The 27,788-nt window shown below is 40.8% G+C and overlaps 1 protein-coding gene across 1 annotated transcript in view; it reads right to left on the bottom strand.

Moving 5' to 3' along the window:
- Positions 1 to 27,788, bottom strand: part of PREP (prolyl endopeptidase) — a 154,061-nt gene that overhangs the window by 85,723 nt on the left and 40,550 nt on the right. The window contains exons 3-6 of the mRNA XM_006839965.1: positions 26,698 to 26,831; positions 25,597 to 25,727; positions 19,082 to 19,291; positions 12,942 to 13,063 (exon numbers count right to left, since the gene is read on the bottom strand). Of these exons, the coding sequence (XP_006840028.1) occupies positions 12,942 to 13,063; positions 19,082 to 19,291; positions 25,597 to 25,727; positions 26,698 to 26,831 (597 nt within the window). The remainder of the gene's footprint in view (positions 1 to 12,941; positions 13,064 to 19,081; positions 19,292 to 25,596; positions 25,728 to 26,697; positions 26,832 to 27,788) is intronic.

Below are 27,788 nucleotides of genomic sequence, written 5' to 3'. Positions count from 1 at the left end.
TAGTTGTTGTTGCTGTGTGCCATCAAGTAGGTTCCGACTCATAGTGACCCTGTATAGGGTTTCCAAGGAGTAGCTGGTGGGCTTGAACTTCCAAAATAACAGACTAGGATGCAGGGGATATGGACTAGTTCTGAATATTTAGTCACTGAAAACCTTATGAATAGCAGAACACTGTCACATAACACTAGAATATTTAATATTGAAACATGATGAAGAGTCCCAGGAAGATGAGCCCCTAAGGTTGGAAGGCACTCAAAATATGACGGGGGAAGAGTTATGTCCTCAAAGTAGAATTGATTGTAATGATGCATACAGAGTAAAGCCTTTAGGACCATCATTTGCTGGTGGGGCACAACTCAAAATGAAGAGAAACAGCTGTAAACATCCATTAATAAACAGGACATGGAATTCATGGAAATCTAGGAAAATTGGAAATTGTCAAAAATGAAATGGAATGCATACACATCGATATCCTAGGCTTTAGTAAACAGAAACAGATTGGTGTTGGTCATTCTGATCTGATAATCACATGGTTTACTATGCTGGGAATGACAAATTGAAGAGGAATCGTGTCGCATTCATCATCAAAAAGAACACAGCACGATCTGTCTTGAAGTACAACTCTATTTGTGACAGGATAGTATCCAAATCCCTCCAAGGAAGACCATTTAACACCACTATTTTGCAAATTTATGCATCAACCACTAAAGCCAGTGATGATGAAACTGAAGATTTTTTACAAACTTCTTCAGTCTGATGATGAAACATGCAAACAAGATGTATGGATAATTACTGGCGATTGGGATGCAAACGTTGGAAACAAAGAGGAAGGATCAGTGGTTGGAAAACATGGCCTTGGCGAGACAGAAACCATGCTGGAGATCACATGAGAGAATTAAAAAAGACCAATAACTTCTGCTTGTAAATACCTTTTCAAACAACATAAAAGACAATTATACACATAGACCCCACCAGATGGAATACACAGAAATCAAATTGACTACATCTGTGGAAAGAGAGGGTGGAAAAGCCAAAAGGCATGGAGCAGATTGTGACCATCAATTGCTCATATGCAAATTCAGATTGAAGCTGAAGAAAATGAAAACAGGTCCACCAAAGCCAAACATGACCTTCAATATATCCCATCTGAATTTAAGGATTATCTAAAAAAAACAAACAAACAGATTTGATGCATTAGACTCTAAAAACCGAAGACCAGAAGAGTTGTGGGATGACATCAAGAACAACATACAAGAAGAAAGCAAAAGGTTGTTAAGAAGACAAGAAATAAGGAAAAGACCAAAATGGATGTCAGAAGAGACTCTGAAACGTGCTTTCCAGTGTAGACATGCTACAGCAAATGGAAGTGAGGAGGTACAAGAGCTGAACAGAAAATTTCAAAGGTCAGCTCAAGAAAACAAAATCAAGTATTATAAAGAAATGTGCAAAGACCTGGAGTTAGACAATCAAATGGGAAGAACATGCTCAGCATTCCACAATCTGAAAGAAATGAAGGAAAATTCAAGCCTTGACTTGTAATATTGAAGGACTGATTCTATGGGCAAAATATTGAATGATGCAGAAAACATCAAATGAAGATGAGAGAAACACATGTTCAGCCATTTCAGGAGGTAGCATATGATCAAGAACCAATAGTACTGAAGGAAGTAGTCCAAGGTACACTGAAGGCACTGGCAAAGAACAAAGCTCCAGAAATTGATGGAATGCAAATTGAAATCTTTCAACAAACTGATGAAGCACTAGAGGCACTCACTCATATATGCCAAGGAATTTGAATGACAGCTACCTGGCCAACTGATTAGAAGAGATCCATATTTATATATGTATTCCAAAGTGAGGTGACCCAACAGAATGCAGAAATCATTGAACAATATCATCAATATCACATGCAAGCAAAATTTTGCTAAAGATAATTCAAAACTGTCTGTCATAGTACATTGACAGGGGAGTGTCAGAGGTTTAAGCTGGATTCAGACGAAGACATAGATAGAGGGATATCATTGCTGATGTCAGATGGATCTTGGCTGAAAGCAGAGAATACCAGAAAGATATTTACCTGTGTTTTATTGACTATGCCAGGGCTTTTGACTGTGTGGATCATGACAAACTATGGACAACATTTTGAAGATCAGTTATTCCAGAACACTTGTGCTCATGAGAAACCTGTACACAGACCAAAAGGTAGTCCTTTTGACCGGACTAGGGGGCCCTTGATTGTTTTAAATTCGGGAAGGTCTTTATTAGGGTTGCATTCTTTCACCATATTTAATTTGTATATTGAGAAAATAATCGGAAAAGATGGATTATATGAAAAAGAACATGGTATTAGGAAAGGATGAAGACTCATTAACAACCTGTGATTTGTAGATAATACAAGCTTGCTTGTTGAAAGGAAACAGGACTTAAAATAGTTACTGATGAAGATCACAAAGACCATAATCTTTGGTATGAGTTGCACCTCAATGTAAAGAAAACAAAAATTCTGACAACTGGCGCAATAAATAACATCATGATACATGGAGAAAACATGGTGCTATTTAAAGACTTCGTTTTGATTGAATCCACCATAAATACTCAGGGAAGTAGCAGTCAAGAAATCAAATGACATAATTGAATTAGGCAAATGTGCTGCAAAAGACCTCTTTAATGTGTTCAGGAGCAAAGAGATCAGTTTGAGAACTAAAGTAAACCTGACACAATCCATAGTATTTCAATAGCCTTGTATGCATGTGCAAGTTTGACGATGAATAAGGAAGACCATAGAAGAATTGATGCATTTGAGTTATGGCATTAGAGAAGAATATTAAAGGTACCATGGAATGCTAGAACAAACATGTCTGCTTTAGAAGTACAGCCAGAATGTGCCTTAGAAGCCAGGAATGGCAAGACTTTTTCTTTCATACTTGTGATATGTTACCAGGAGGGAACACTCCTTTAGAGAAGGACATCATGATTGGTAGATTGGAGGGTCAGCAAAAGCAAAAGGAGACACCAATAAGATGGACTGGCCCGGTGGCAGCAGCAATGGACTCAAGTGTAGCAGCAGTTGTTGAGGATGGCACAGGACGGGGTAGTGTTTCTTTCTGCTGTACATAGGATCCACATAGGTATCGTCGGAACCAATTCAATGGCATCTAACATTAACAGTGAGACAAATGAGTGATAATCAAATCCATCATTGCTATTAGAAAGGTAACTGTCTCCCATGTATAACAACGGGCACATCCTTCTCACTTTATCCACATCTAGACCTCTACTTTAGCTTCCTGCCTTCCCAACCATACTGCTGAATTTCTCACTAGAGATCTACCTTAACACAGATCAGCATGATCCACACATCACTTCACTTAAGGCAGTGCTAATGGAAGAGAATGGAGTCGGTGCTGCAGTGGCTAAGCATTCAGCTGCTAACTGTAAGATCAAGGCTTAAATCCACCAGCTACTCCATGGGAGAAAGATGTGGTGTTTGGCTCCCCTAAAGACTTACAGCCTTGGAAATCCAATGGGGCAGTTCTACCCTGTCCCAAAGAGTCACTATGAGTTGAAATCACCTCAAGGCAATGGTTTTAATAAAAATGAAGGCATGTACAATGCCTTCAAATAGTTCAAAAAGGAATCCATCACAGGATTACTAGAGAGAAAACTCTTGAGGCACTTTTATGATGAACAGAGGATACAGGTTACTAGGAGCCTGTGGTAAATGCAGGATTTCTCTGGAACAAGGAACACATATATAGTAGCAGTCTCAGGCTCAATTACTGAAGGAGAAGTAAAGAAGACAATGATATTTTTTTTAATTGATCAAATGAGGGAGAAATACTTTGATGAGCCCCAAAATTCATTGTGTCATCCAAAAACATTTATATGGAAATATTTTACAAGGAAAAGATATCCTTCATGAGGACCAGCGGCTACCCTGCTCTTCTCCTATCACCTGCCCCTAGCACAGTGGCCAAAACAAGGTTACTAAGTTCTTGGGAATTCATGAGTGAGCTGTTGTTATGTAAATGAGTCAAGATGTCTTCTGAATATTACTCTCAGATGCTCATACTTTCAGAGAGAGCTGTTCTATTAGCCTAAAACCAATGTCAAACTCAAATGTTAACACATTCAATGACTTTAAAATAAGCAGATGACTAGCTATTTGGAGCCTGCTTACTTTGTGTAATAAGTGAAACTGTACCCAACATTCTATTTGTTGTTATTGTTAAGTGCCGCCGAGTTGGTTCCAACCCATAGCGACCGTGAACAGGGTTTCTGAGGCTGTAAATCTATGGGAGCAGAAAACCTCATCTTTCTCCCACGGAGCAGCTGGTAGTTTCGAACTGCTGACCTTACGGTTTGCAGCCCAATTCATAACCACTATGCTACCAGAGCTCCTTTAGCCACAGATAAAACCCTACAGTTACAGTGACTCCAAATCTTTGTGACCCCAGATTTCCCAGCATTTTTTGAAACATACAAGTTTTCCTCTCCCTAGGAATTCTCTTGTCCTCTTTTCCTTCTGGTGCCAAGCCCTAATGTGTAGCTTCATCTGCGGCATCTCCTGATGAGAGGGACTGTCCCACTCATACAATCCTGTCAAGTGTCAGCCCCAAGAAACACTGCTATCTCATGGTTATTATCTTTTTACTTGATCACCTAGAAATCCCTCAAACTATGCTTACTAGAAAGAAGGTTGCTGAATAAATTACTGATCCAAATATTTGCAGATGAGGCTCAGCTCCCTCAGGAACATCATTGGACTTTATTATGTATGCTTTGTCAGGCAAGAGTCAATGACTTCATTTTGCTTGGATCTACCATCAATACTCACAGAAGCTCAGTCAAGAAATCAAATGATAAATTGCATTATGCAAATCTACTGCAAAAGATCTTTCTTTCTAAAGTATTTAAGACCAACGAGATCAGTTTGAGAACTAAGGCGTGCCTGACCCAAGCCATGGTATTTTCAATCATCTCATATGGATATGAAAGTTGGATGATGAATAAGGAAGATTGTAGAAGAATTGATGCATTTGCGTTATGGTGTTAGATACCATGGACTGACAGAACAACAAAAAATCAGAAGAACAAATAGCCAGAATGCTCCTTAGAAGCCAGGATGCCAAGACTTTGTCTTTCATACTTTCAACATGTTACCAGGAGGGACCAATTCCCGGAGAAGGACATCATGCTTGGTAAAGTTGTTATGTGCCATGGAGTCGGTTCCGACTCATAGCGACCGCGAACAGGGTTTCTGAGGCTGTAAATCTTTACGGGAGCAGAAAGCCTCATCTTTCTCCCGCGGAACAGCTGGCAGTTTCGAACTGCTGACCTTGAGGTTCGCAGCCCGATCTGTAACCACTATTCTACCAGAGCTCCTTTTGGTAAAGTAGAGGGTTACAAAAAAAAAAAAAAAAAAGAAAGGCCCTCAATAAGATGGACTGACACAGTGGCTGGCTTCAACAGTGGGCTTCAACAAAGCCGAGTACGATGAGGGTGCAGGACCAAGGGGTGTTTGGTTCTGTTGTATATGTAGTTGTTATGAGTTGGATGGATTCAACAGCACCTAATAGTATCAAGGATTACCTTTGTAAAAATTTTCAGCAGTTAAGATCCTGTAAAATTAAGTTTGGTTCTCAATATAGGTCTCAGCTAAACAACCACAAAGTGGTTAGGGATTTCCTTCTTAGCCCTTTCTAAAGACACTTGACGTACTGTCAGAATCTTCATGCTAGAGCACCCTCTGCTGGAAAAAGTCCATTAAAATGCTGGACTTTTTTTTTAATGTGTGTGTGGTTTTTCAAATGCTCTGCAATTCACGTTAAAATAAATAATTTGGGGGGGAGAAGGGAGCTCTGTCCACCAAAGCAATAGAAGCTTCTAAAACATGACAATTTCTGTTCTTTCACAATCCTATTCTTCACCTAAAACTGCATTCCACTGCCAACAAGTGCCTCACTAAGGCCCTGCATAGGGTGTCTGAGACTGTAAATCTTTATGGGAGCAGACAGTCTCATCTTTCTCACTTGGAGCAGCTGGTGGGCTTGAACCACTGACCTTCTGGATAGAAGAGCAATGCCTAACCCCAGCACCACCAGGGCTCCTTTAGTACACAGTCTGTTGCTGTTATTATTAAGTGCTGTTAAGTTGGCTTTGACTCAGAACAACCCTTTACAGGGTTTCCAACACTGTAAATCTTTAAAAGAACAGAAGGACTAATCTTTCTCCCACGAAGCAGCTGGTGGGCTCGAACCATGGACCATGCAGTTAGCACTGCAGTGATTATCCTACAAAGCATAGTCGGTATCAAGTGATAATTGATACCAAATGCCAGCTATCTGAGAGGTCAGTTTCTGCTGTCCCAGACGTTTGGAGGTGTACTGGGAGGACACTTAAGGCAGGCTCTGGCAGGTGAGGAAGGGCAGAGGTGAGCACAGCCTATACTTCGGAGACAGAGTAACCCAAAGATGGCTTTCTTTAGGTCAACCGACACCAGAATGGCAACTGGCCTCAAGTTATCTTAAAAGATCACTGCCCAAAAGGGATGGGGTTGGAGTATGAATCCTAAGGGAGTACTTCTGGGAGCAGAAAAGTTGGTGGAGTACAGAAGATCACCCAAAGGTCATAACTTACAATGAGGAACAACCGAATGCAAAGGTTGCCAGCAATGGAGGGCGGGTGGACATCCTAAAAATGGATGCCACATGGGCAGTCACATCTGGACACATGCCAAGACTGCAACCAGACAAGAGAGAAAGGCAAAGAGCCCTGGATGATCAAAATTCTTTCCCCTTCTCCAACTCCTCCTTGCATGGCCAGTGATGAGTATCCAAGGGTAGGAAGGGATGAAACCCCTAATCTTACTGCTGCTCTCTCATGTGCTGAGCAAGCTTGAACTGGGAACAAGAAAGAATGCTTACATCATAGAGAATGATATTTGGCTTGGGCTACAATGGAACTTCGTAAGAGTTCTAAGATTGCAAAGTGCTCAGAAACCCACATACTGTGCTTGGGTAGAAAGGGGTTGGGCTGAGGAGAGGTGCTGTTCTAAGCAATCACTGACTGAAGTGTTGTTGTTGTTGTAGTTAAGTGCCGTTGAGTAGGTTCCAAATCATAGTGATTCTGTGCAGGGTTTCTGAAGAGCAACTGTTGGGTTTGAACCACAGACCCTGTGGTTAGGAGTCCAATGCTTATCCTACAGCACCATACTAGAGCTCATATTACAGAAGTAGGAAAAGTTAAAAAAAAAGCTAAAGCTGCTTCCTGATTGCAATTTACCGAGTCTGCCTGTTAAATAAACCAGGCAAGAGAGATCTGTCCAGTTAGCCCAATGGACTAGTGGAAGACGAGGATTCACCATGCTGTAGTTAACCATTCAAGATCAAAAGAGCATATTTACCTAAGGATGAAATTCAGAACGGTTACGAAGGACAGCAGAAGAGTCATAAGAATCACAGAGAGGAAGTGCTGTCACTGACGTTAAACAAAAGGAACTGCAATCATTGAAATGAAACAAAGTATGATTTGTTGAATGTAAAACTGATGGTCTCCTCTGTGGACCTTCACTTAATTCACAACAAAAAGTTTGAAAAAAGATCTATCTATCCATGCAGGAAGGTAGAGGAAATATTGGTGAAAAAAGGAGATGAGTCACAAGGATAGAAAGTAAGTTCTTCAAGGAAGGGAGTGATTAATTCTCCAGGATAGGAGTGGAGGCCTCTGGGACCATCAACGGAGAAAAGCCAAGAGCGGGACCCTGCCCAGAGAAACAGAGATGCCTGAGATGGAGACAGGGATGATGACGTGGAGTGATGAAGTGACTGGGGACTTTGGACCCAGAGAAGGAAAGGGACTGTGGGCCGAAAACTGGGGGGAGGAGGGGGAAGTGTAGGGGGTGGGTTTCTGGGATATACCCTTTGGGTGGTTGATGATGCATGGAGGAGATTGGAACCATGGCAGTGAGATGATATACGATGAAATGAATGTAAAACTGAAGTTCTCCCATGTAAACTATCATATAATTCACAATAAAACATTAAAAAAAAAGTAAGTTCTTGGTGAGCTTGGATTTGTGGCAGCCAAGGGGTGGAAGATGACAGCAACTCGGAGAATCCAGAGAGAGAGAGAGAGAGAGAGAAAGCCACCACTCTAACCATGTTTTTCCAACATATCCACAATGACAACATATCCATCTGATTCACTTTTCTCATATTCATCAAATACAACCTCACCCAGGAAGTCTATGAGATGCTGTGTTAAATCCTCCATCCATGTACTTTCCAAAGAGGAAAAGCACTGGAGGAAATGAAGGAAACAAAGACTTGGAGCGCGGAAGGGATTTGTGCAAGGCTACACAGATTCAACCAGATTTCTGTTCCAGTGCACAGTCGTCAATATAACACATTGGCGCAACCACAGCGCTTTCTCCATTCACACACTCTGTTAAATGTATTGGGGTCCAGTGGTGAGGATTTTTATTTTCTTTACATTGAATTGTAATCCATACTGAAGGTTGTATTGTCTCGTTTTCATCAGCAAGTGCTTCAATTCAACTTTGCTTTCTGTAGGCAAGGCTATGTTATCTGCACATTAAAGTTGTTAGTGATGCCAGGCTTTTGTTTATACAGGCCCACTTCTAGGAAAATTTGCTCAGCTAATATAATAGCAAGCCTAGTTTTGTTTGATTTTAAACCCTGGTTTTGTCTAAATGACTACTACCTCTTTTTCTGCATGAGCACAATTAATTGTTTTGGAATTCCCATTCTACGCAACGTTAGTCCATAGTTTGTTCTTATCCACACAGTTGAATGCCTCTGCATATAAATAAAACACAACTAGCTATATTTCTAAGGCGCTCTGGTAGCATAGTGAGCTATGAGTTGGGCTGCTATGAGTTTCTCTGAGGGAGAAAGCTTTGTGCTCTCATAAAGATTTACTGGTCTACGAAATCACAAGGCTGGCAATTCAAACCCATAAGCCACTCCTTGGAAACCCTATATGGGGTTGCTATGAGTGGAATTGACTTGATGGCACTTTAACAACAACCACAAAGATTTACAGTCTTGGAAACCCCACACAGGGTCGCTATGAGTTGGAACTGACTCCATGGCACATAACCACCACCACCACCAACAACTAGCATATTTCTGGTATTCTCTGTTTTCAGCCAAGATCCATATGATGTCAATAATGATAATCTCATTCCACATCCTCTTCTGAATCTGGCCTGAATTTCTGGTAGCTCCCTGTAGATGTGCTGCTATAATAATTTTTGAGTTACCTACAGCAGATTTTTACTTGTGTTTGGTATTTATGAGGTTGTTCAATGGTTTCTGCATTTTGTTGGGTCACCTGTCTTTGGAATGGGCATACAAATTGATCTCTTCTAGTTGGCTGGCCATGTAGCTGTCTTCCAAATTTCTTAGCATGGACTAGTGACTGCTCCCAGTGCTGCATCAATTTGTTGAAACATTTCAATGGTTACCCTATCATTTCCTGGACTCTTATTTTTTCCTAATGCCTTCAGTGTGGCTTGGATTTCTTCCTTTAATTCATTTATGCTAAATCCTGAAATTGTTTAATGTTGACCACTTGTTTTTGGAACAGTGACTGTATGTATTCCTTCCTTCCACTTTTGATTCTTCTTGCATCAGAATCCTTCAATATTCAGCTTGAGAAATGCTTAGCCTGTTCTTCCTTTTTGGTTTTCTAATTTCAGTTCTTTACACATTTCGTTAATAATACCCAACTTTGTCTTATCAAGCTGCCCTCTGAAATTTTCTGTTCAGCTCTTTTACTTCATCATTTCTTCTAGTCACTTTAGGTATTCTATATCCATGAGCAAGTTTCAAAATCTCTTCTGACATCCACTTTGTTCTTTTTTTTCTTTCCTGACTTTTTAATGACACTTTGCTTTCTTTATGCATGACATTCTTCTTAATATCATCCCAGAACTTTTCTGGTTTTCATTCATTAGTGTTCAATGCATCAAATCTGTTCTTGACATGGTCTCTAAATTCACAGTGAATAGAGTGGAGGTCATATTTTGACTCTTGTGGACTTGTTTTCATTTTCTTCAGCTTCAACCTGAAAATGCCTATGAGTAATTGATGGTCTGTTCCAGTCAGCCCTTGGTCTTGTTTTGGCTGATGATATTGAACTTCTCCATAGTCTTTCCCCACAGATGTAGTCAATTTAATTCCTGTGTATTCCATCTGGCGAGGTCCATATGTATAGCTACTGGTTTTGTTGTTGAAAAACGGTATTTGCAATGAAGAAGTCATTGTTGTTCTTAGATGCTGGTGAGTCGGTTCTGACCCATAGTGACCCTGTGTTCGATTTCTGAAGAGCAGCTGGTGAGCTTGAACCACCAACTTTGCAGTTCAAATCGACTTTGTAGTACAGCAACATTAACCCACAGCACCACACCAGGACTCCGAAGAAGTTAGTCTTGCAAAAATTCTATCATGCAATCTCCAGTGTCCTATCACCAAAACCATCTTTACCAACTATTGGGCCTTCCTATGTTTCCAACTTTTACATTCCATTCATGTAGGTTGCTAAATAAACACTGTTACCAAAATGTTTGCTTGATTCCCAGTGAAAGTCCTGAATGCTGAGCTGAACATGAGTCACAGGTGCTGCTGCTAATCCAGCCAGCTCAACAGTGCACCAGTTCCTTGGACTCTCCTGACTTTAGCAGAATCCCTTGAAGGACAAAAGAAACTTCCATACTTCAAGATCTTTTTTAATGCTCTCGAATTGTCTGACTGAAAAATCTGGCACTGAACCACCAATTCAAGGTGAGCCTAAAGCTTCTGAAGGCTTCATACTTACAGAACTATAGGACTGATGCTTAAGTGACAAAGTGTGCTTCTCTAGATAACAAGATAGTCCTCGTCAGAAGAATACAAATGGTCAGAAGTACCACACATGGCAAGGTAAGAAAAGAAGAGGACACACTCACCTAGTCAGGCAGATCTGCCCTATCAACCTAGGCACTGACTGGGTTATACCTGATGTAACAAGAGCCCCAAGCAACTGGAATGCAGCCTAAGGGAAGTCTACGCCCAACTGGCTTCACTAGGCTCACTGGTTTTCTTGTAAACGTTCTTTGTATAAACTGCTCATTGAAACTCTGATACTACATAGAGTCCCTTATGGCTCACTTTATGTGTCCTTATAGAATTTGTTTAAACCAACTTCATTTTAGCTTGTGTGGAGTATACATGCACCCCCTCATATAAAGTCATCATTGCTGTTTTTGTGTAACTTCTTTCCTTTTGCACAGGGAGGCAAGGTAACGTGGAGGTTGACAACATACAGGGCATGAAGCCTAGATAACCTGCAGGCAGTTCTATCCACTGACCTGTGCCTGTCTAGGGGCAAGTTCCTTATTCTGACATTTAATGTCTTCTAGGCAATGGAATGGAATGGAGTCCTGTTGTGGCGCTGTGGGCCAATGTGCTGGACTGTTCCTTGGAAACCCTACTGAGGGTCGCTACGGGTCAGAACCGATTTGATGGCACTTAACAACAACAGGCAATGGAATGCTTATCTCCTTAAGCTTGTAGTAAGGATTTTATCAGAAAAGTAATAAGTATATCTATCTGCTGAATGAATGATACAGGGAATCACTGAAACTAGTTTTTATCTATTGATCTCTCCTTTTCATTTGTCTACGTTGTAGAATTGAGTATATGTAAGTTAAATGTATGATTTGTCTCTACTGTATTTAAAATAAAAATAAGGTGCTTCAACCAAATGCTCATAGATAGAGCTAAACAATTAGATTTGTACATACATCCCACTGTAAACTATCCTTGCTTTTTTATAAACCTACATGTTAAATGGAGTCCTGGTGTGGCACTGTAGGATAAACACAGCACTTGACTGCCAACCACAAGGTTGGTGGCTCAAACCCACCAGATGCTCCTTGGAAACCTTATACTGAATTGCTATGAGTCAGAAGTTAATCAACTGCACTTAACAACAACGACATATGTTAAATACATATTACTATTCTGGCATTTACTTCTAGGATTTGTCATTCTATCAACTAAATTTTACCTTATTAAAATAGGTCTTCTACAATGAAAGTATTAGCTTTGAAGCATAAACATTACTGCTTTGTTTTCATGAAGAATCTAAAGGGTATAAAATGTGGTTATTCAAATGCACTGTTAGGCTTTTTGCATTAACACCCCTTCTCCCTGCAGAAATGGTAAAGGGAAAACAAGATGGGCCAGAAAGTTCAGAGAAGCATGACTTCAGTTGTTGTCAGGTGTCACTGCATTGATTCCAACTCATAACAAGCTCGTGTGTCAGAGGAGAGCTACCTCCTAGGGTTTTCTAAACTGTAGTCTTTACAGGAGCCGGTCACCAGGCCTTTCTGCTGCAGTCTCACTGGGGCGGGGAGGGGACTTGAGCACTTACTTGTACTGCCTGACTTTCAGGACCCCCAAGGGCTACCTGAACTAGTTATAAGGTAGAAGAATGTGTAAAAGATGTAGCACTTTAATGTAAAAACAAGTGAACAAATCTGGATGAAAAGACCAGGTGTGTGTAAAAAGGGACAGACACACACAACCAATCTCTCCATATTCTCATTGGAGTATAAAAAGAAAACTTTTGGAATGATACTCAGTGCTTACCTGTGAGGCGTGACTCAGAGCTTTGCAATGTCCACATTTTACTTTACATATTTTACCATAAGCATATGCTACTTTTAGTATGAAAGATTTATATGCTGACGTATTAAAACAATCTTATGTTGATGATGCAGTTTAAAGCTTTACCACCTGGTATTTTTATCAAAAGATTATCCACTTGAAAAAACTTCTACCATCCATAAAGGCTACTACTTACTACGTAACATAATAATATTCATAAACATGGTCATTGTGGGTAAAATTTCACAGGTGTACAATAAATACCTCAGCTCCCCCCATCCATTTAGGCTCCTCAGGAAACTCAGCACACAAAACATCCTCTGACTGATCCGTCCCCAAGATATGGTAGCAGAGCTTTTGGTGGAGATTGGTGGATGTCTCTGTGCCTAAGGGAGTTAAAAGCACACACTGAAATGCAGTTGGCAATTTTAAGACAATCTGTTCCACTCCAAATGAACAATGCTAGAAACATCGAAAAATTGAGATATCAAATCAAGTCACATCCTAGAAATAATTTGTATATATCTGCTGATTTTGGAAGTTATCCGATAAACCTTTTTTTTTTTTTTTTTTTAAACCAATTTGAAAAATATCAAACTTTCAGGACAATGAAGGAAAACAAAATGAGATCATATCATAAACGTGGTGCTGTGATTTACTCGATATGGCTCTTCTACCCACAGGCTTTGTAACTCTCATTAAACGACTGGCTGGAACTATGCATACTGGGTGTATTTTTCCTCTGTTCCTGATGGGGTTGGGTAAGAGAAAGGGGTGGGGGGGTGAAGCTGATGGGATTACATGATTCAGTTGTGAGTGACTGTTAACAGAGCTACATGTAATTGCAAAAACTTAGAACTTGCAAAAAACATGTGGGAGCCCTGTCTGGCTTCCTCTGACTTCACAAAGGGGAAAGAGAATCAAACTCAAAATCCTCCCAAGGCCAACTGCTATGAAGCTAAGGTCAAACATGCTTCCACTCTTACAATTTTCTTTACCCTATTCTGACACCAACCATTGCTTCCACAGCACTCTCTGCTTTACCTCTGAGTTCGACAATCCATTGTAGTGGCCACACAGAACTCCTAACAATACTCAGGATTATAGAGTTCATTAGGGAAGTGAATGGGGTACAATACAGGCTCAAAAACAACTCGGCACGCTGAAGTTCCCCCATCAGGAGAGCCTTTCACCTGTCATAAGTCAGGCACTCAGTTTTACTCAGTCCGTGGGCCTAGAACCTGAATCTGCTCTGTCTCTCCATGCCACCACCTCTGTCGTCACTGTTTCTCTAGGTAGGGATCTCACATGTCACTCATGCTCTTCCTTCTTGCCTTTTTGATGGTTCTGGGATCTTCCATCTCTGCTTCTGAGATGGTTCCCTTTAAGTCTAGCTAGAGGGCAAAGCTAACCAATCCCAGCCTTAGAGTCCTGAATACCTTACTTGCATGGTCCCACCCAATAACTTGGTGGAAACTGAGATGACTTTAGAGAGAAAAGAGAACAGAGAACTCACTATTATCAACAAAGACCAGCCAGGAGTGGAGTACATCCTGGCTCCAAGATCCCTATTCACTGAATCTCCCTGATCCAGAAGCAGAGAGCTGAGACACCAGAGGAGTGACAGAAGAGCAGCAGTGGGACAGCAGCAGTAAGAGAGTCAAGAACAAGAGCATGGGACAGAGTGGTGAGCTTAATGGCCCACAGACTGAGTAAACTCGAGTATCTCTGAGCAGTGGGCTCACTTGCAGAGCAGGATGTTCCCAGACATTTAATCAGGGGAGCTAGGCTTGCTGATCGACAGAGCTGAGAGTTGAGTGCCTTAGGGCTGAAGCTTATAGCAGAATGGAGTGTCCTTTGGACATTTATTGGCAGTGCAATAAGAGCTAATACTGCCCAAGCAGGGCAGAGGCTAAAGGCAGCGTGGCTGGATCAAAAAGGTATGCCTATGGGCAGGCCTGAGAAGAAGCTATCCTAACCAAAGAACATTTCCGGTTCTGAACCGTAACCTGTTAGCTTTCCTAATAAACCCCACAATCACGTGAGTTCGTTGTGACCACTGCAATGAATTACTGAACCCAGCAGAAAAGTAGCGAGTGTTTTGGGATGAACAATTGTTGACAGAGTTGGTAAAGAAGATTGGAGGGGGGAGGCATATCTGATCTGTACCTCATATGAACCAGCCCAGGGTTGACGTTGACTGTGATTTTCCTTTCCCCTTGTGAAGATAGAGGAGGCCAGACATGGCCCCATGCAATTCTTACAAATAATGTAAAAAATGGTACAGTACTTGGCTATTTTAATAGTTTTTTTCCCAAAACTATTGGTAAGAATACTGATAAAAACTGTTTAGCTTTGCTCACAGGGCCCTCTGTCACACAACATGAGAGGTCACTGTAGTCTTCAGGACAAGACGGCAGCATAATACAGCTGGGAGAAGATACTGACTTTCTTACGTCAATCACTATCACTTATCATTACTATTGGTGGTGTCTGTTGTTTTGTGCTGTCCAATCAGTTCCAACTCAAAGCAATCCCACCGGGTTTTCCAGCTTGTAATCTTTTTTGAAGGGAGCCCAGTAGTTCTCTAGGATAAGTACTGAACTGCGAACAACAAGGCTGGAGGTTCAAATCCACCAGCCACTCCGTGGGAGAACAATGAATCTTTCTGCTCTCACAAAGAAGCCTATACAAGGTGACTATGAGTTGGGTGACAAGTGGCTGGATTGCACTCAACAACAATGATCTTTATTGGAGCAGATCGCCCAAGCTTTTCTCCTATACAGCCTCTGGTGAGTTCAAACCACCAACCTGTCAGTTAAGAGCAGAGCACTTAGCCACTGCACCACGAGGGCCCTGCCATCATTACTATTACTACTATGGAAAGCGGAAGAAAAATAGTAACCTTCTATTTTTCACAATTTAGCTTAATAGCCTTATACTCTAACAAGAACTGTCAGTTATACACTTTTTGTCTCTGGGAACACGGAAACAGCAACGTTTTCTTATTTCTTTAACACAGGCAATTTCAGTGCACACAGCACAGATGTCTTTCTTTAGCCAACAATCTTGAGTAAAAATGCATCCCTCCTCATGCTACCATTAACGCCTCTGCAGTTCATGGATGACAAAGGCAAAAATCATTAAGAAAATAAAAAACAGCAAAAGCTAAACATGGCCAAAAGAGACCAGAAGTACTATCTAGCCTTATTCCCAATTCAACTCTAGGAAGAAACAGAAAAGGAAGAACAGGTAAAGATGACAAAGGTATAGCAGGCACTACATTCAGTAGAAAGCAACGGAGGAGCTTTGCATCCTGCCAGCTCTAGGTTCTAAAGCAATTTACTGAGACTCTCTGTCCCCCACTTTGTGTGCTCTAACACAGGGATAGTAAAACCCACCTACAAAGAGTTGTGGGAAAATCTCAAGAGCATCATAAGGAAGAAAGCAAAAGGTCATTAAAAAGACAGGACAGAAACAAAAGGCCAAAACGGACGTCAGAAGAGACTCAAGCTTTCTCTCCAGTGTAGAGATATTTAAACAAATGGAAGAAATGAGATAAAAGAGCTAAACACAAAATTTCAAAGAGCAGCTCAAGAAGACAAAGTCAAATAGCATAATGAAATGTGCAAAGACCTGGAGTTAGAAAACCAAAAGGGAAAAGTACACTCAGCATTTCTCAAGCTGAAAGAACTGAAGAAAAATTTAAGACTTTACCTGCAATATTGAAGGATTCCATGGACAATATATTGAATGACTCTGAAAGCATCGAAAGAAGATGACAGGTATACACAGAACCACTGTACCAAAAGAAATAGTCAATGTTCAGCTATTTTAAGAGGCACAGGATAATCAAGACTCGAATGCACTGAAGCAAGAAATCCAAGGTGCAATGAAGGTACTGGAGAAAAACAAGACTCCAGAAATTGACAGAATACAAATTGAAATATTCCAATAAACTGATGAAGATGCTCTATCATCTAAGCCAAGAAATGTGGAAGACAGCTACCTGGCTAACTGACTAGAAGTGACCCATTTGCAACGGAATGTGCAACTCATCAGATAATGTCATTAATATCATATGCAAGTAAAGTTTTGCTGAAGATAATTTTTAAATGGCTGCAACAATACATTTACAGGGAGCTGCCAGAAACTGAAGCGGGATTCAGAAGAGGAAGTGGAGCTAGATATTGCTGACATCAGATGGATCTTGTCTGAAAGCAGAGAATACCAGAAAGATGTTTACTTGTACTTTACTGGCTACTGAATTAACACTGCAAAGAATGGGTATGATTGTGTTCATGAGGGACCTATACATATACCAGAATGCAGTTGTTCAAACAGAGCAAGGGGATACTGAATGGTATAAAATCAAGAAAGATAAGTGCCAGGGCTGAATTCTTGCACCATATCCACTCTACATGCTGAGCAAATAATCTGAGAAGCTGGATTAAATGAAGAAGAGTGTGGCATCAGGATTAGAAGACCCATTAACAACCTATGATATGCAGATGATACATCCTTGCTTGCTGAAAGCAAAGAGGACTTAAAACAGTTACTGATGAAAATCAAAGACCACAGCCTTCAGTATGAATTATATCTCAATGAAAAGAAAACAGTATTCCTCACAAATGGACCGATAAATAACATCAGAATAAGTGGAGAACAGCGTGAAGTTGTCAAAGACTTCATTTTGCTTGGGTCCACAATCAACACTAATGGAAGCAACAGTCAAGAAATCAAATGATGTATTGCATTAGGCAAATGTGCTGCATAAGACTTTTTTGTGTGTGGACAAGACCTCTTTAAAACGCTCAAGAGCAAAGATATCAGTTTGAGGACTAAGGTGGCCTGACCCAGGTTGTGCCATCTTTAATCACCTCATATGTATGTGAAAGTTAGACAATGAATAAGGAGGACCTCAGAAGAACTGATGCATTTGAGTTTGGTGCTGGAAAATATACTGAAGGAGCCATGGACTACCAGAAGAACAAACAAGTCTGTGTTGCAAGAAGTACAGTTAGAATGCTCCTTAGAAGCAAGGATGGCAAGACTTTCTCTCTCAAACTTCAGACATATCATCAAGAGGGACCGGTCTCTGGAGAAGGATTTGCTTGGTAAAGATGAGGGTCAGCAAATAAAAGGAAGGTACCCAACAAGATTGACTGGCATAGTGGCAGTACAGCAATTAGCTCAAGGATAACAAAAAATGTGAGGATGGCACAGGAACAGGCAGTGTTGTATTCCATTGTGATAAGGTTGCTATGAGTCAGAAGCAACTTGATAGCACCTAACAACAACAACATAAAGACTGAAGAGGAGAGCATGAAAACACTTACACTATACAGTAACACGGGTTGACAGTAGGGAGATGCTGATGCTAACATCTTGAACATAGGGCCCTTCTTGGCTAGAAGGATGAAGGATGACAGAGGAAAAGATAAGAGGGGACCAAACAACTGAAGAGAACAAAGATGTGTCCAGGGGGAAAAAAATCACAAGAAAACTTCATCCAACACATGCCTTGTAAATTCTCATCTGAAGAAGACATGTATGTGCCTACTGCAATAGGGAAGTTTTAAAATTCCTTAACCATCATGAAATAACTTTGGTTTGTAAAAAACCTACTCTCTCCATGATCCCTTTGTGAGGCATAAAACATCTACAGGAGACTGATTTTAGTACAGTCCCTAATTTCTCACTGTCCCTGGTATATATTTCCCCACTGTTTTTACATTGGGGCTGGCCCTGTAACTTGCTTTGACTCAGAGAGTGTGGCAAAGTAATGTACCAGCAGTAAGCCCAGGCCTTGAAGTAGCTATGCCTTTCAGTTTTCTCCTGGAGTTCTGTTGAGCTGCCACAAAAACTAGCCCAGGTTGGCCTGCTGGAAGATGAGACATCACTTGGAACAGTCGAGGCAGACTAGCTGTACCAGCCAAAGCTCCACACATGTTAAAGAATCAAGCCAAAATCAGCTGACTTCCAACTGGCCATAAATGCACAACAGAGCCCAGCTAACTCTAGCAGAACTGCCGAGGCAACCCACATTCTCCCAAGTAGAAATAAATGGTTATTGTTGTAGGCCACAAGGGAGTGCAGTGGCTCCACAGGATAAGCAGTAGGCTGCAAATAACAAGGTCAGAGGTTCGAACCCACCAGCTGCTCCACAGGAGAAAGATGAGGCCTTCTGCTCTTTCAAAGATTAAAAAAGTCTCAAGAAACCTACACAGGGCTGCTATGAGTAGGGACCGACTCGATAGCACTTAACAATTTTAAGCCACTATGTTTTAAGGAAATCTGTTACATAGCAAAGCTAACTAATACAGCACCCTTTGAGGAAATCTGATTCCAGACCAAACCACCTCTATGTAAGGTTTGAAGTCATACCTGAAATACTAACTTACCATCACTTTTTCCATCCTGCTGGGGGTATGAGTTGTAGAACATTCCCTTCCCATCATGGGTCCAGGCCATACAGCTGAACTTGACCCTTTCTAACACATCTGGAAGTTCTTTGGCACCATCAACTTTCATGAACTTGATTGTCACCCAGTCTGAGCCACTGGCACTTAGACCATAGGCAAAATATTCACCGTCTTCGCTGAATGCATAACCTACAGGACACAAGAGAAATTGTCATGGCGGTATAAAATGGTGGCATGGAGACACAGTTCCTAGTCTTGTCCACTGGACAGATGGACAGAGTTGTCTGTCATATAGAGAGACAAAGTGTGGCAACAGAAGCAGTAGGAAACTAGTAGTTAGAAACCCTGGGATCTAAGTCTTGAGACCTTGAACAAGTCTCCTAATTTTTCTAGGACTCAATTTCTTTGTTTTAAAATGACTTTGGTATTCCTGGGTGATAGAAACCATTAATTCACTGCTAACCAAAAGGCTGTTTTGCGTCTACTCAAAAGAGAAGAGGTCTGGTGATGAACTTCTAAAAAAACTGCCATTGAAAACCTCGGGAGCCCAGTAGGCTGGTAGAGACCTGACCTACATGGGGTCACTATGAGTCAGAGATAACTCACGGCAACTCTATCGATCACTAGCTTTTAAATGAAGCATCAGATTATATGACCACTAGGAGAAAGATAAGGCTTTCTACTCCCGTAAAGATTTATACCCTCGGAAACCCTATACAGGGTCGCTATGGGTCGGAACCGACTCAATGGCACATAACAACAACAAGACTCTTCTTCCATTTTGAAATATCTATGAGTCAATACAGAGTTCAACGGAAAGCAGAGTTCATCTGGGATCTTGGGCACATTTTATTTATAGTCTGAGGCGAATAATAGAAAGGAAAAGTAAGGAAATTGCCTTAAGAGTAATAACTGAATTATGACACATACCAAGTAATAAATTATAGCCATTGGGTAATTTTGGGAACAGATCCTAAACTCTTTGAAACCCCTGCTCATGACCTCATTTTGTGAGCATTACTGTCTCTCAAGGATTATCTGACCAGCACCGGTCCAAATAAAAATCCTGCAGCTTTGCAGAGAAAGCTCACAGAACACACATTCCAAAGGGACCGTGAAAAATGAAGAAAAGCAACACTGCCTACCAACTGCCACTCACTGTTTTAGGGTCCTGTGACAGATGTCTTCATCACTGTGCAATGCTGTTAGACAAATATTTACTTATTTTATAACAAATCACATGATTATAAAGTATGTGTAGCATTTGGTGCCACACCTACCTACCATTAGATACTGTGACATCAGATTTCCTTCTATGACAGTTGCTAATAACTTGACTGGGGGGGTTGAAAATTAACCTAAGAAATTTAACTGCTTTCAGAGGTTTTTGACATTTTACATGGCATTTCTTTCAATGGGAAATGAGTTTAAAATTTTAGAAAACCTACTAACAAATCACTTAAAATTCCTGTAGTATACCCAAGCTCATATGTGTATAAATGTAGAAAAATCTAGATGACCAGATTACTGCTTGAATTTTTAATATATAATTTTTTCAGGGAAATATTAAATACAAAATTTTTGCTTAAATATATCTTTAAAAATTATATACCATTAGTAGAATCTAAATGCTTACCTACATTTTAATTTCCCTAAAGATTTACAGCTTCAGAAACCCTATGCAGGGTCACTATGAGTCAGAACCGGGTCTATGGCACATCACCACCAGCATAATACCATTCTCTGAAAACTCAAGGACTGCTTGAGGCCAGCTTCCGTGTCTCATTTACCTTTTCATCCATCAAGACCTTGTACATGATGAGCATGTACTCCATAAAGAATGAGTTACCAGGGTGAGAGGTGAGACCATGCTATAATGAAGTCCTTCTAGATGGACTGTAAACTAGACTTATGTTAATCCAAATGCATTCTTTTAACAGGGCATGCTACTGCACAGAACCAGTGTGTTAGCTCTGTTTAAAGCACCAGGCTCAAATTCAAGAATACTGTTATCAAGTTGTCTGGCGTCTTACTTTAAATACTGAGTGGTAAATATGGATCTTCATTTACATACCCACACAGCCTACTGGGATTAGGGGAAGGGACCACTGAATCTCTGATGCTGTTAGGTGCTGTCCTATCAATGCCGACCCACAGAGACCCTCTGCACAACAGAAGGAAATACTGCCTGGTCCTGTACCATCCTCACAATGGTTATGTTTGAGCCCACTTGTTCTGTTGCAGCCACTCTGGTGGCATAGTGGTTATGAATCGGGTTGTGAACCACAAGGTCAGCAGTTTGAAACTTCCAGCTGTTCCGCAGGAGAAAGATGAGGCTTACTGCTCCAGTAAAGATTTATAGCCTCAGAAACCCTGTACAGGGTCGCTACGAGTCAAAACCTACTCCATGGCACATAACCACCACAACCACCTCTTTTCCCACTGACACTCTGACCAAGCATTATATCCTTTTCCAGGGAACAGTCCTTCTGATAATATGTTCGAAGTATATGAGAAGTCACTGTATCTTCGCTTCTAAGGAGCATTCTGGCTGTACATCTTCCAACACAGATTTGTTTGTTTTTCTGGCAGCCCATGGTACTTTCAATATTCTTTGCCAATACCAAATTCAACCACATTGAATCTTCTAGGGTCTTCCTTATTCACTGTCCAACTTTCACATATATATGAGGCAACTGAAAATACCTTGGTTTGGGTCAGGCACAACTTAGTCCTCAAAGTACCATCTTTGCTCTCTGACACTTTAAAGAGATCTTGTGCAGCAGATTTGCCAGTGCAATATGTTGTTTGATTTCTTGACTGCTGCTTCCATTGTGAATCCAAATAAAATAAAATCCTGGACAACTTCAATATTTTCTCTGTTTATCATGTTGCTATTGGTCTAGTTGTGAGAAATTTTTTTCTTTACATCGAATTGTAATCCATACTGAAGGCTGCAGTTTTTGATCTTCATCAGACTATATTTCAAGTCCTCTTTGCTTTCAGCAGGTTGTATCATCTGCATACTGTAGGTTGTTAATGAACCTTCCGCCAATCCTGATGTCACATACTTCTGCATAAAGTCCAGTTTTATGGATTATTTGCTCATCTTACAGACTGAATTGAAGAAGTGTAGTGAAAAGAAACAACCCTGACAAACATCTTTCCTGCTTTTAAAACATGCAGTATCCATTTGTTCTGTTTGAATGACTGCCTTTTGCTCTACATACAAGTTTTACATGAACATAATTAAGCATTCTGGAATTCACATTCTTCCCAATGTTATCCAAAGTCTGATGATCCACAATGTCAAATGCCTTTGTATAGTCAATAAAGCTCAAGTAAATGTCTTTCTGGTAACCTCTGTTTTCAGCCAAGAACCATCTGACATCAGCAATGACACTTCTTCCTCATCCTCTTCTGAATTTGGCTTGACTTTCTGGCAGCTCCTTGTCAACGTATTGCTACAACTATTTTCCAATTATCTTTAGCAAAATTTTACTTGTGTGTGATAGTAATAATATTGTTCAATGATTCCGTCATTCCTTCAGGTCACCTCTCTTTGGAATGGACAGAAATATGGATCTCTTCCAGTTGATTGGCCAGGTAGTTGTTTTCCAAATTTCTTGATATAGACAGATAGGCACCTCTAGTGCTGCATCAGTTTGTTGAAGCATTTCAGTTGGGATTCTGTCAATGTTTGAAGCCTTGTTTTTCGCTAATGCCTTCAGTGTAGCTTGAACTTCTTCCTTCAATGTCATAGGCTCTTGATCATATGCTACCTCCTGAAGTTGTTGAATCCATTTTTTTTGTACAGTAAGTCTGTATATTTTAATCTACTTTTAATGCTTTCTGCATTGTTCCACTGTGATGGTGTTGAATGCCATCAAGTTGGTTCTGACTCACAGCAACCCTGTACAGGGTTTCTAAGGAATAGCCAGTGGGCTTGAACCATCAACCCTGCAGTTAGCAGTGGAGTGCTTATCCTACAGCACCACACCAGGGCTTCGTTCCATAGAATCCTTCAAAATTTCAAGTTGAGGCTTGAATGCTTTCTAAGGTTGAGAAATGCTGTGTGTATTCTAATCTGATTAGACTGACTGAGTCATGATTAGAAATGGGAACCAAAACTCCCCAACAGTCACTGAGTCAACTGGCTCATGGCAAGTCCACATGCTGCAGAGCAGAACTATAGAGTTTTCAAGGTTGTGGCCACGCAAAAGGAGATCACCAGGTCTTTTTTTCTGAGTGGGTTGGGAACTGCCAACTTTCAGTTAGTAGTTAAGCGTGTAACCCTTTGCGCCATCCAGGGATTTTTTAGAAATGGAGCAGGGCTCTTTAATTCCCCCCTAATCAATTACAGGGACGCCTGGTGTAGCACTGTATGATCGGCTCTGGACTGCGAACCACAAGGTCAGCAGTGCAAACCCACCAGCTGGTCCTAGGAAACCCTACACAGAGTCACTATGAATTGGAACCAACAACAACAACAATCAATTACACAGGACTTCAGTGTCCCAGTTCCTCAATTCTAGAGGGCCTACGCTGTGCTGTGTCTACCAAATAGAAAATGCTAAAGGGAAAATGAAGACCTAACTTCACTAAGGACAATCAAGAAATTATGAAGGAATAATTTTTAAAGTATGTGAGGTGCAGTGAATTACTTACAATGGCCTTCCTAGTCACAGTCTTTGTGCTTCACACAAAGATTGGATAGGATTATGCAAAGAAGCTGCTTAAGGGGCTTAGAAAGCTTGATGCTAAAACAGCTGAAGTGCATGAAACACTTGGGGCTGGGGAGCCTTGCAAATAAGTTGCATGGAACCCTAAAGATGGAATTGGTCAGTTTTCCTGGGCTTAAAGAAAAACAAGGGGTGTGGGAGGGAAGTGATGTCAGCATAGCAGTAGCAGCCAGAGACAGCAGGAAGCAAGAGAACAGGGGGCACCACTGCAGTGGATGGAACTTGCTGACCCACAGAGCTAATGGAGTTCTAGCACTTGCTGGAGAAAGCCCCAAGCAAAGGATCAAAAAAGCTGTGCTAATCGGGAACTGTATCCTGAGTTGTTCCTATTACTTCTGCGTCATTCCTGGTCCTGAGTTATACTCTATTGCTTCCCTAATAAGCCACTGAACTGTAAGTACCAATTCCTGACTTCTGTGAAATGTTGCAGTGAAGTAAGAAACTCAGGTCTGGAGTGAGAGAGAGTTCTGAGGGCTGGGGGAATAGCTGATGTTAGCCATGCTGGATTTGTACAGCAGTTTGGGAAAGTTAGACATTTGGGGCAGCTTTACCTTGTGCTGACCCTCTCATAAAAGAAATGATTCATTTGTTGTCACTAAGTGTCATCCAGTGGTTCCAACTCACAGTGGCCCTATGGCAAAACAAAACACTGCACCATCCTCAAAATCACTGTTAGGTTCAAATTATTAAACCACTCTACCTACCCACTGCCATTGAGTGGATTCCAACTCACAGCATCCCTATATGACAGAGAATGATCCCATAGCATTTCCACGGCTGTCATCTTTAAGGAAGCAGACTGTCACATCTTCTAGTGCAATGGCTGGTGAGTTTGAACTACCAACCTTTTGGTTATCAGCTGAGTGCTTTAACCACTGCCCCACTCCATCTATCCATTGCCACTAAGTTAGTTCCAATTCTAAACAACCCTGTATAGGGTTTCTTAGGCTGTTTATCTTTGTGGGAGTAGATAACCTCATTTTTCTCCTGAGGAGAGGCTGGTGGGCTTGAACTGCCGACCTTAGGGTAAGTAAACCACAGAACCAGAAAATAACTGACTGCTTTATCCTAGAACTGGTGTTTATTGGCACCAGTCTGAGGTAATCTTCCCTATGGACTACGGAGAAGGTGATCTCTAATAAGTTACTTAGGAGACATGCAGAAGCTGGAGGCAAAACGAATGTATTCAATTTTTAAACCTTCACTTTCAGGGGGCAGAGTACCAAGTTGTCCAATTTTCACAGGCCGGCTTCTGTTTTTTTTCTTTTTTCTTTTTAGCATACTGACAATTAACTAGACTTAAAAAAAAAAAAACCTCATTCCTGGTTTTGGCAGGAAAATAGATCTCATAAATACTCTTTAACCGTTTTACATTTATAGTTGAAATATCACTTATATAGCTTAACCTTTCTATACAAGAGGTTTTTTTTTTTGTTGTTGTTGTTATTTCTTTCCCCAATCACAACTATATCTCAGGAAATGTTATAGGAAATGATGATAATCCTTCAAGATACCAGAAGCCCTAAAAGCTAATTTGGGTCCAGGGTGACTTATTCTCTAGTTCTGCTTCATTCCATTAGGAATAGGACTACTGATGTATTCTAAATATACTGTACAAAAATGAGCTGACCTGACGAAGCATGCGCTTCTCTTCCACCATATGGTCCATACACTGTTGGCAAGGCAAAGGTGAGGTGGCTGCATCAACTTCAGAGCTGGGCCTTCCCAGGGCCCTGGCTCTACAACACTCACCTCGGAGCGCCACTGTGCCATCATCAGAGAGGATATTGGGGTCAAGAAACACTCTGGCCTCACTCTCTAAGGAATCTTGGACATATAATACACGCTGGTTCTGTAAACCTGTATTGTAGAAATAAAAATACCTGGAGGAAAGAGATGGTCTTTATTTAGCTGTGGAGTGTTCTATCTGTGCAGCAAAACCAAACATAGAAAAGTAAAAAGAAAACAAAAGTAACAGAACGTACAATGGCAGCCAGATCATGACAAGGACTTGTTCTTGAGGAACAGAGTGTCTATAGCTTACTACCTGATTTGTCTTTGGTATTAAATATGCACATTAGCTAAAGAATATCCAAGACTGCTTTATTTGCTAAAATTTAAATTGATATTTAAAGAAAGCATTAGCTTTTTTTCTTTAAGTAAAAGTAAGGTGGCAGATCTTCTAAAATAAAAGGCTGGTTCCCTTCCCTTAAGACAGGCTGCTAAGCACAGCATTAGTAACTTTTTTCTGTAAAAGGCCAGATAGCAAACATTTTAGACTTTAGGAGGCAGACGGTCTCTGTCACAAGTACTCAAACCTGCCATTATAGTACGAAAGCAGCCATGAACAAGCTGTAAACAAATAGGTGTGGCTGTCTTCCAATGAAATCTTATTTTTAAAAATAGGCCGAGGGCAGACCTCCAGGCCATATTTTGCTGATGTCTGCATTCAGGAATTTGTGAAATTCTAAAATAAATTTGTGACGGTGGCTCCAAAAAGGTTTTTTAACAAGGATAAAGAAAAAAATGTTTAAGTGGATTTTAAAGGAAGAGGAAGACAAGATGAAGTCACAGAAGCCATCTCCTGGCCTCTTTCCATTCCTACATGGAAGAAACGCATATATGAAAAACTCTGAAGTAGTGTACGCCCAAGGTAATTAATCTACAGGCAAATACATCTTCACTGCTGGTTGCAAAATCATCCCAGCTCACCAATTACTAGTCATAATGCTATATTATGCAATAGATCACAGGATATAACTCACCTATATTACTTATTTAGAAATTGTAAAGGGAAAGAAAGCATTCAGTCAAAAAAGTAAAAAGAAGTTAAATGAAAAGCGTCTCACATACCGTTTTCCTTTCTTGAAATGGCAGCTGTATTTGGGGTAGTCATACAATTCTGTCATTCTCTCTTTGTATAAACCTCTAATGGGGCACTGCTCAAGAAACGGCACAGTGATCTTGTTTTGTGCCTCCACGAAAGCCTAGAGAGAACGTAAACACGTACAGGGCAAGTCAAGCATAGACTATCCATCAATTAATATCTGTCATCAAAGCCTATTTTCTTTCAAGAACTAATAATAACTAAGGGTGGTTCTTCTTGCTCATTGCCATTGAGTCCACTCTAACTCAAGGCAACTTTATCACAGAACGATACGCTGCCATCACAATCAGTATATCTGAGCCCATTGCTGCAGCCACCATGTGAACCCAAACCCATCCCATGGAGAGTTTCTCTGGTTTTTGCTGACCCTCCACTTTGCCAAACATGATGTCTTTTTCTAGTGGATGGTCTTTCCTGATGAAATATCCGAAATAAGTGAGCTGCAGTCTTGTCATCCTAGCGTCTAAGGAGCATCCTGGAATAGTTCACCTAAGACTGATATAGTTGTTCTTCTGGCAGTCTTTACCAACCCCTGAACTCAAATGTATCAATGTCTCTTCTGCCTCCATTTTTCACGGTCCAGTTGCTGTATGCGTATGATGCAGTGAAAAGATCCTGGCTTGGGTCAGGCATGCCTTACCATCAAAGTAACATTTTCACTTTCTAAAACTTAAGAAAGGTCTTATGCACCAGATTTGACCAATGCAGTATGTCACTTAATATCTGGACTTCTGCTTCTCTGGACACTGAATGTTGATCCAGCTACTATGGTGCTGTAAGATAAGCACTAGAATGCAAGATCAGTATGAACTTCAAGGTGGGCAGCTCAAACCCACCAGCCCATTCCTGAGAAACCCTAGATAGAAAGCGGAGTCAGACCCAACTTCATGGCACCTAACAACAGCAACAACATGGATCAGGTAAGCATGAACGCATTTAAAGTTCACAGCAATCCTACTTTGCAAATGGGGAAAGAGAGGTGCAGAGTGTTTAAAAAGTTGCCCAACACAGTGAGAAAGTAGTGGAGTCTGGGCTCTTGGCAAACACACTATCTGCC

Source organism: Chrysochloris asiatica, unplaced genomic scaffold (assembly GCF_000296735.1).
Source record: "Chrysochloris asiatica unplaced genomic scaffold, ChrAsi1.0 scaffold00027, whole genome shotgun sequence".
Lineage (NCBI taxonomy): Eukaryota > Metazoa > Chordata > Mammalia > Afrosoricida > Chrysochloridae > Chrysochloris > Chrysochloris asiatica.
Note: the sequence above shows the minus strand (reverse complement) of the source record. Positions and strands in the feature narration are given on the sequence as shown.